The sequence below is a fragment of the Acipenser ruthenus genome, chromosome 32 (genome assembly GCF_902713425.1).
Source record: "Acipenser ruthenus chromosome 32, fAciRut3.2 maternal haplotype, whole genome shotgun sequence".
NCBI lineage: Eukaryota > Metazoa > Chordata > Actinopteri > Acipenseriformes > Acipenseridae > Acipenser > Acipenser ruthenus.
The window spans coordinates 13600774-13610773 of record NC_081220.1 but is presented as its reverse complement, the minus strand read 5'-3'; the positions used below and the strand labels follow the sequence as shown (position 1 = coordinate 13610773).

The window sequence follows — 10000 nt, the reverse complement described above, 5'->3', positions numbered from 1 at the left end:
TTATTAGTGGTAGTATTAATATTTATTTATTTATTTACAGATTTTGGAGGTCAAGCCCTCATGTTTTCCTTGGTGAAAAACTCATGGACAAATGTGTTACTGTGCATCCAGATGACTGTAGTAGCATCCGACAGCATCTCTCCCTGCTCTATTACTGGGTATAGCGCGAACTGCAAGGGGCTGAATCTGGACCAGGTACCCCCGGGGCTCCCTGCCTCTCTAGAGTCGCTTGATTTGTCCTTCAACAAACTCACCGCCATCACGAACAAAGACTTGGCACACCTGACCCAGCTTCGCAGTCTGAACCTGGACTTCAACAACATCTCCCTCATCGAGGATGAAGCGTTCGCGTCTAACGCTCTCCTGAAGGAGCTCAGCGTCTTCAACAACTCCTTAACCCAGGTGCCTTCCAAGCTGCTGGAACCCTTAACCAGGCTGAGATCCCTGGAGATGTCCAATAACCTGTTTGCCTCGGCCGCGCTGGGAGAGGTCTTCTCCACCCTGCGGGAGCTTGAGTCGTTGTCCATGGGCGGCCCCCTCCTCCTCAACCTGAGCAGAGAAGATTTCCTTCCCTTGCGATGGACCCCGCTGAAGAAGTTTGCCATCAAGTCGGCGTCCAGCCTGCAGCACTACGACCCGGGGACTCTGTCTGTCCTCCAGACCGACCAGATGTGGTTCGACGTGGCCCTCGACCAGAAACCGGAAATCCTGCCCTTGATGCTGAAAGATCTAGCCAGCAAAACCTTCGCCATCCTCCGATTTCGAAACCTGTTCGAGTTTAAATACTACACCGGGTCCCAAGACCTTTTCAAGGGGCTACGGGACATCGCGGCCAGACAGCTGGTCGTCTTCCGGGGGAAATTCAACGAGAACCTCCTCAGGATGGCCCTCCTGAACGTGCAAGGGTCCGCGGTGAAAGACTTGGGCTTGGTAGCGATCGATTTCGCCCGCTCTCCCGATTTCGTCAACGACGGTTTGGAGTCCAGCGTCACCGACCTCGTTCTGGACAACCTGCTCCTGCAGGACATCAGCAACCCAGACATCCTGCGTTTCGACTGGAGGTTCACCTGGCTGAGCAGAGTGGTCAGGCTGACCATCAGGAACGTGAACTTCAACCACGTGCCCTGCGACTCCTGGGAGGAGATGAGGAACGCGGAAACGGTGACCATCGCCGGCAACCGCTTGACCGACAAAGCCCTCTACAACCAGCACTGCGACTACAGGCGCTCCATGCCCAAGCTGAGGGTCTTGAACGCCAACGCCAACGAGCTGGCCAGCCTGCGGGCGCTGTCCGCTCTGACCGCGGAGTGGACCGCTCTCCGGGAGCTGGACGTCAGTCACAACAAGCTGGGGTCCACGCGGGAGAGCTGCACTTGGAAACAGAACGTCACGAAACTGGTGATGCACCACAACATGGTTGATCAGGTCACCTTTGGCTGCCTCCCCACCACCCTGCTCTACCTGGACATGTCCTACTCCAACCTGGACCTCCTGGACATGGACTACTTCCGCCAAGCCACCCAGCTCCAGGTGCTGCTCCTCAGCGGGAACAAGATCAAGTTTATCCCTTCCGGCTGGGAGAGCCCCAACCTCCTTAGCCTGGCCGTCGACGGGAACTCCTTCGGGCTGATCGGGGAGGGCTCTTTCAGCAGCATGCCGCGGCTGGTCAACCTGACAGCGGGCAACAACCCCTACCACTGCACCTGCGATCTCCACGCCTTCATCCAAGACACCCTGGGCAAAGGCCTACCCAACATCACAGACTGGCCGGGCAACTACAAGTGTTACCACCCGGAGCCTCTGCTGGAGATGACCGTAGCCAAGTATCTCCCGGGCCGGCTGGTCTGCGACGTCCGTCTCGTGATCGCGGTCTCCGTGGTGACCACGGCTGCCGTGGCCTTCCTCCTCGTGGGGCTCTGCCACGTCTTCAACGTCCCCTGGTACCTAAAGGCCATGTACTTGATCCTCAGGGCTCAGTACCGTGCCAGGCAGGAGCAAGGGGAAGCCGGGAGGGTGTACGCCTACCACGCCTTCATCTCGTACAGCCACTCGGACGCGGAGTGGGTCAGGGATCACCTGCTGCCCTGCTTGGAGAACTGCGACCCCCCGTACCGGCTCTGCATCCACGAGAGGGACTTCCAGCCGGGCAAGTGGATCATCGACAACATCATCGAGAACATCGAAGACAGCCGCAAGGTGAGACCGCGTCGAGGGGAGGGCTTGTGTGTGTGTCTCCTGCTGGCAATGCCATCCCCTGCGAATGGGGATATAGCTAGGGCTTCTGGTGTGCAGCGATTTACCCCCTAACTCCTCTTAAGAATTCAACTGATCCCCGTTAAGCTGTATGTGTCTCTCGATCACACAGCTGAGAAACGCGTTCGTAGTAAAATTGATTTCATTTAGGGTTTTTTTTTTTTTCTGTCAAACAACTAAACGGGCTCTTTTAATAAGTCTTAGGTCTGTCTCTGTATCAATCTGTCTGTCTATCTATCACAGTCTGTCTTTTTCATTTCAAAAGCAGAAGAGACTCCTCTTTATTCATGTAAACGCAGCCTCGCAGAACGATTCTGATAAAGTGCATCCGGCATCAAAGACTTGATTTTTCATTAGAGTCTCTTATTAACAAATCGCTATCTCGTTTACACGTTCTGCTTGTCAATGAAAAATGAAGGCTTGGCCATTATTTATTTATTTATTTATTTATTTATTTTTTTTAAAAAGCCTATTTAGTTGTTTCACAGAAGAAACCCGCAAATGAAATCGGTTTTACTATGAACGCGTTTCTCAGCTGTGTGATCGAGCGACACGATCGATTGAACGGGGATCAGTTGAATTCGCTGCGTTACCCGCCTGTAATTCCCGTTTCCCTGCCTTGTCTGTTTTTCCAGGTGATTTTCGTGCTGTCCCGGAACTTTGTGAACAGCGAGTGGTGTAACTACGAACTCTACTTTGCTCACCAGCGCGCCATCGGCAAGTCCTTCAACGACGTCATCCTGGTCGTCAAGGAGACCATCGACCCGGAATCGCTGCCCAGCAAGTACTGCAAGCTCAAGAAGATGCTCAGCACCAAGACCTACCTGGAGTGGCCTTCGGAGCCCAAGAGACAGGCTTTCTTCTGGGCACAAATGAGAGGAGTCCTGGGCAAGGCCACACCCACTGGGGAGAAGGCAGGAGGAGGAGGAGGCCAGCCCACTGACCGTGTCTCCATGGTAGAGCTCCCCCTGGAGGTGGGAGACGGGAAGGGCGAGGGAGAGGAGGACTCTACAGCGGCCCCTGCTGGACAAAGGCAGGTAGTACCTCCAGGCGCCAACAATGACACAGAACCTGAGAGTCTTTTGTTACACAAGGTCATCAGTTACCAGGCCATTCCGATAGAGGTCGTGTAGTATTAAATATGCTTGAATGTATGTAGAGATAAATACGTGCATATATATATATATATTAGGAGGGAGTACTTCAGTCTCCATGCCTCAAGCCTGCCCTGGACTGGAGGGAGCACCCTTTCTCTTAGGGGGGTGAGGGAGGGACAGAGGGAGCAGTTCAGTCTCCGTGCCTCAAGCCTGCCCTGGACTGGAGGGAGCACCCTTTCTCTTAGGGGGGTGAGGGAGGGAGGGAGGGAGCAGTTCAGTCTCCGTGCCTCAAGTCTGCCCTGGACTGGAGGGAGCACCCTTTCTCTTAGGGAGGTGAAGGAGTGAGGGTGCGGTTCAGTCTCCGTGCCTCAAGCCTGCCCTGGACTGGAGGGAGCCCCCTTTCTCTTAGGGGGGTGAGGGAGGGGGGGAGCAGTTCAGTCTCCGTGCCTCAAGCCTGCCCTGGACTGGAGGGAGCACCCTTTCTCTTAGGGGGGTGAGGGAGGGAGGGAGGGAGCAGTTCAGTCTCCGTGCCTCAAGCCTGCCCTGGACTGGAGGGAGCAGGCAGGGTAGTTTTGATTCCCAGGGCAGGGTGCAGGACTTGTGAGTTTGGTGTTATGTCTGTTACTGTTTGGTTTTTTTTCCCATAACATGTGAAGTTAATCAAGATTTTTTTGGTATTCCTGCTGGAAGATAACAGAAGGAACTGATTACAGTATTCAAATTGACATGGGAAAACTTTACTTAAACTTCAAGTGCAAGAAACAGAAAAGTCTCAAACAGCAGTAAAAATACTGGAGACGAAAGGATGTGAAGCAAATACTAGATTAGTTCAGCTTTGGGGTCCAGTGGTTAAAGAAAAGGGTCTTGATACCAGGAGGCTCCCGGTTCAATCCCACTGACTCCCCGTGTGTGTGTGTGTGCGTGTGCGTGCGTGCGTGCGTGTGTGTGTGTGTGTGTGTGTGTGTGTGTGTGACCCTGAGCAAGTCACTTCACCTCCTTGTGCTCCGTCCTTCGGATGAGACGTAAAACAAACGAGCTCCTATTGGAAGTGACTCTGCAGCAGCAGTTGTTGATGATGCAGAGTTCACCCTCCTAGTCTCTGGATAAATGCATCTGCTCAATGACTAATTTTAATAATCACATAAAAGGTTTGTAAATTGGTCTGCTGTTCTTATTGCTGATAATAGGAGAAAAAAATGAATTAGGGGTTGATTTTAATCCAAACAGCCTCTTCACAATACTTTTTTTTTTTTTTAAATCACTTGGAAATAAATATTTGTTAAATCTGAGCAGGGTTTCAAATCCTGTAATGACTGACTGTGTACAGCACTTTGGAATTGTGTGTTTTTTTAAATTTTTTTCATGTATTTGTTTCATATACCCCTTTTTTTTTATTTGTTTGACCTGTTTTCTGTTTTGAATGTTTGGTCTGTTTTTTGTTGCTGTTTTTGATTTTTTTTATCATGTCATTTCCTGTTGCCTTCTCCTGCCAGGACCCCTTTGTAAATGAGATGTACATCTCAAGGGTTAAATAAATCCTTTTGAATCTGAATGTGAAATTCTCCAGTGCTGTAAAATACTCTAATCCAGCTGTGGCTTACCCTGGTGGGGTTTGGCTTGATCAAAAGTGTTGCATCACTGCAGAATTAATTCATTTTGCTTCATAAAGTCGAATGAAACCTGCTGAATAATGTCACGTTAACATATTGAATAACATACAAAAAAACTGACAAATGAAAAAAAGTGACATTTCGAAATCCAACATGAAAAGGATGGTCTGGTCCAGTGGTTAAAGAAAAGGGCTTGTAACCAGGAGGTCCCCGGTTCAAATCCCACCTCAGCCACTGACTCATTGTGTGACCCTGAGCAAGTCACTTAACCTCCTTGTGCTCCGTCTTTCGGGTGAGACGTAGTTGTAAGTGACTCTGCAGCTGATGCATAGTTCACACACCCTAGTCTCTGCAAGTCGCCTTGGATAAAGGCGTCTGCTAAATAAACAAATAACTCTGCAGCTGTTGGCTTCTGTCCGGTAGACTTTGCGATTTGATCATTTTGTAGTTTTGTTGATTTACACGATGTTTAAATAAAAGATCTAAATTATGTTCCTAGAGTTTTAAATCTCAAACCTAAAATTCCATGCAATACTTTTGGCCACATAGCTTGTTTTTCTGTCAAACCTGTTTAGGAATGCCGGGGCGTTGCATTATGGGTCTTGCCAGTAATTAATCAGGCTGAAGTTTGGGTTTTTTTTGTGTTCAAAGCTGCAGGGTGTTCACAAGTCGGTCTTTTGGCAGAGCGCCACAGAGCTACGCTGCAGAACAAACTCTTGTGCTTTCTGTAGTTTTCTCTGGGGTGTGATTAATGCTCCATCACTTGAGTTTACTGGAGCTTTCTTCTCAGTTGCATTAAACTGCACGTTCCCATCCACGAGGGATCAACCAAATTAGATTTTTTTAGTCGTCGCTCTTTTTGGTGGAGGCCGAGGACTGGAGTGATTCTCCGACAGAAGGACACGTTTTGAAGGGATTGTTGGCTCTGAGCCTCTTGCTTGATTGTCAGTGTAAATTGGTTCTCAATTGACCCTCGGACACGTTTCCCATGGTATTTCTGAGCAGTGTTTTGTGCGTGCTGTTTCCATGGTAATAATAACAAGCATTTTTTTTTACTGTGTATACGTTTTCACTGTGCTTTATTATCCTTTAGTCCCCTTTATAAAAGCTTATAGTAATCTGGATAATCTGACATAACCAGGATCGCACTGTGTGTGATTCTGTTGTCTTGTGTTTTAAAGGAATTGTGAAATGTTGTTATTTTGGAATTAAAATTTCTTCATTCAATATTCATCTGTTTTTTTTGTGTGTGTGTTTGGGAGAACTGTTATTCTATTTGGAGACTTCTGTCCATCTGTGATGTCTCTGTCTGTCAATCTCTCTGTTTATCTGTCTGTATCATGAGAACATAAGAAAGTTTACAAACGAGAGGAGGCCCCATTCAGCCCATCTTGCTTGTTTGGTTGTTAGTAGCTTATTGATCCCAGAATCTCATCAAGCAGCTTCTTGAAGGATCCCAGCTTCCACAACATGCAACAACAACAGTATCTATGTCTGTCTCTGCATCTGCCTGTCTGTCTGTCTGTATCGATTGATCAGTCTGTCTATCTGTTTGTCTATATATCTGTCTGTATTTATCTATGTCTGTCTGTCTGTCTGTCTGTCTGTCTGTATTAATCTCTGTCTGTATCTATCGATCTGTCTGTGTATCTGTCAGTGTATCAATCTGTGTCTGTCTCTCTCTCCCTCTGTCTGTCTGTCTCTCTCTCCCTCTGTCTGTCTGTCTCTCTCTGTCTGTCTGTCTCTCTGTATCGATCTGTCTGTCTCTGTATCTATGTCAGTCTGTCTGTGGATCAATCTGTGTCTATCTCTGTCTGTCTGTCTGTCTGTCTCTCTCTCTCTCTGTCTGTCTCTCTCTCTCTCTCTCTGTCTGTCTGTCTGTCTGTCTGTCTCTCTCTCTCTCTGTCTGTCTGCCTGTCTGTCTGCCTGCCTGTCTGTCTATCTGTCTGTCTCTCTCTCTGTCTGTCTGCCTGTCTGTCTGCCTGCCTGTCTGTCTATCTGTCTGTCTGTCTGTCTGTCTGTCTGTCTGTCTGTCTGTCTCTCTGTATCGATCGATCAGTCTGTATGAAATCAGAATAAACAAGCGTTAGTGTGGCACCAGATTGCCACGCCTCGGCGATGTCTCTTTAGGTCAATACTGCTCCTGCAGTAAATATATCTATAAACTCTCAGATTGGTGATGAAACCCATTTCACTGATAAGAGCAGAGATAAGACTCCTGACTGAGGGGCTGCCCTTGAGCAGTGAATTCTCATCCCCTTCGTTACATATTGACCAACCCCATTACCCAACAGCAAAACACACTGGCTCCCTGCCTGGTAGGTTAATTAATAATAGATTTAACGAACAAAAAGCTTGAGCCAAAAAAAAAGTGCGGCAGTCTGTTTTTTTGTAATGTATTTTAATGTTGAATATTGTATTTAAAATTAAAAAAATTATATGAAAAGATGCGGGCCACCATCACAAAGCGCTTTACAGTGGCAGGCTGTGAACTGTGCATTATATGCAGAGTCACTTCCAATAGAACATTGATTTAACATCTCACCCGCAGGACGGAGCACAAGGAGGTGACTTGCTCAGGGTCACACACAGGGAGTCGGTCAGGGGCAGAGGTGGGATTTGAACCCGTGACCTTCTGCTGACACTGCCTCTCGTGTATTGTTATAAGGGAGGGAAGTGCACAGGCAGACACTGCCAGCTGAAGCGTTTGTCATCGCATTTATTTGAGCGTCTCTTGGTATTTAAACTCAGGTGCTTGTCTGCAGGACTGTGCTTTTTTAAAAAGAGAATCTACAGCTGTGGACAGAAGTTGAGCATCACCCTCTATATAGAATGAAATCATTTTGCTTCGTGAAGTCGAATGAAACCTGCTGAATAATGTGACGTTAACAGATTTTTTTGGTCTCATTCCTAAAATTCTTGGTGATGCAAAACGTTCAGCCCAATAATAATGCTTCAGTGTGGTCTTCTGTCTGTATTGCTGCCCCAGCTTCACCATGCTGCAGTTTCGCTGGTATAGTGTCAGAAAGTGGTACATCGTCACAATGTGGTACACATACCAAAACTTGACCCTTGCAATGTTAGAAAGCGGTCAGATTTTGGTACAGGTGCGATCAATTGTGATCTGATGGGTGTTTTCCTATTGTCAAACAGAGGTACATTTAATTATATGTTAATTATATGTTAATTATGTTGGTTTTTTTTGCAGACCATTAATTATCTTTTTTTTAAAACCATTAATTATACATATTTTTTTTTGCAAACTATTAATTATACAAAAATGTACAACACCCAATGCATTGCATATGATAATTCGCATTTTCTAAATGTTGGGAAAACGAACATACAAATATTGCTTGGATCGAGTCTATGTGCCGTACAGTGAAATGTGTAGTGTTTGGCGCCATCTTCTGGTAGCTCTGTATACTGCAAACACATAAACGCATGTTTGATACGTACAGTGTACGGCAATTTGTGTCAGCTTTATCGTTGAGTAGATGGGAAAACTACCAAGCGGCGTGTAATTCAATATGCTGTTAACGTAGGATTGTGCAGCAGCTTTTCATTCGACTTTATGAAGCAAAATTAGTAGCTGTAGACGGCATACCATCTTTTAATGGCTTCTAAAGGCGGACGGCTCTGACCTTGTCTGTCACCGCCGAGAGAGAGAGAGAGAGAGAGAGAGAGAGAGAGAGAGAGAGAGAGAGAGAGAGAGAGAGAGAGAGAGAGAGAGAGAGAGAGAGAGAGAGAGAGAGAGAGAGAGAGGAGAGGAGAGAGAGAGAGAGAGATGAGAGAGAGAGAGAGAGAGAGAGAGATGCATTGCGGGTGAAGTGGATCGTCCCGTTCTACGCAGATGACGGTAAGCGAATCCATGCATTATTATATTATTATTATAAATTGACCGGAAACGAATGATGACGGTGATTAATAATAATTTACGAGTCGTAGTTAATCATTTGTGTGAAACTGGTGTGGTGACTTCATTTCATAATTGAATGACTGCAGGCTATAGGAAAACCGCACAGGAGCCTATAAACTTTATCAGGGAGTTCAAGATTGGAGCTAGTCTGTGAAACTAGACAAATAAATGCATAATAATAATAATAATAATAATAATAATAATAATAATAATAATAATAATAATAATAATAATAATAATAATAAATACAAAACAGAATATAAAGTTTATCAAACGATATTTACAGATACGAGTTTGTTAACTGTTGGATGACGATGGCACTGATGACGTTGCTAAATTTCACTTGTGACGTAATCCATTTAAATGGGACAGCTTACATACACGTCATCTTACCTTAAAGGCAGCTTATCAGTACTATGTTTGCTAATAGTGTTTATATAAATGTACACTCTAGTGGTGAAGATCATTTTAAACATTGATCTGATTTAAAGTACAGCATTGTAAAGCACAGAGAGGTCTGGTAAAGCATAGGGAAGCATTGTAAAGCACAGAGAGGTCTGGTAAAGCATAGGGAAGCATTGTAAAGCACAGAGAGGTCTGGTAAAGCATAGGGAAGCATTGTAAAGCACAGAGAGGTCTGGTAAAGCATAGGGAAGCATTGTAAAGCACAGAGAGGTCTGGTAAAGCATAGGGAAGCATTGTAAAGCACAGAGAGGTCTGGTAAAGCATAGGGAAGCATTGTAAAGCACAGAGAGGTCTGGTAAAGCATAGGGAAGCATTGTAAAGCACAGAGAGGTCTGGTAAAACATAGGGAAGCATTGTAAAGCACAGAGAGGTCTGGTAAGCACAGGGAAGCATTGTAAAGCACAGAGAGGTATTTCATTTCCATGAATCTTCCCAGTTTTCTCTGCACATTCCCAATCCAGTATTCCAGGAGGGGGGCGTTGATCTGGAGTGGCTCACCCAGGTTCACCTTGGTGCAGTTCGAGTGCCTCTCCTCTCCCACAATGCACTTGTAGACGTCCCCCTTCCTGTTATTGCCGGCCCAGGTTTGAATATATTTTCCAACAAGACAGTTCAGCAGAAACCGAAAACCTTTTGTCCTTTTCTTACTAGTTTTT

General features: G+C 46.3%; 1 protein-coding gene across 1 annotated transcript in view; it reads left to right on the top strand.

Moving 5' to 3' along the window:
- LOC117965134 (toll-like receptor 2) overlaps positions 1-3583 on the top strand; it is an 11762-nt gene extending 8179 nt beyond the window's left edge. The window contains exons 2-3 of the mRNA XM_034910085.2: positions 41-2196; positions 2889-3583. Coding sequence (XP_034765976.2) covers positions 61-2196; positions 2889-3386 — 2634 coding nt within the window. The 5' untranslated portion in view covers positions 41-60 and the 3' untranslated portion in view covers positions 3387-3583. The remainder of the gene's footprint in view (positions 1-40; positions 2197-2888) is intronic.
- Positions 3584-10000: the final 6417 nt, after the last annotated feature.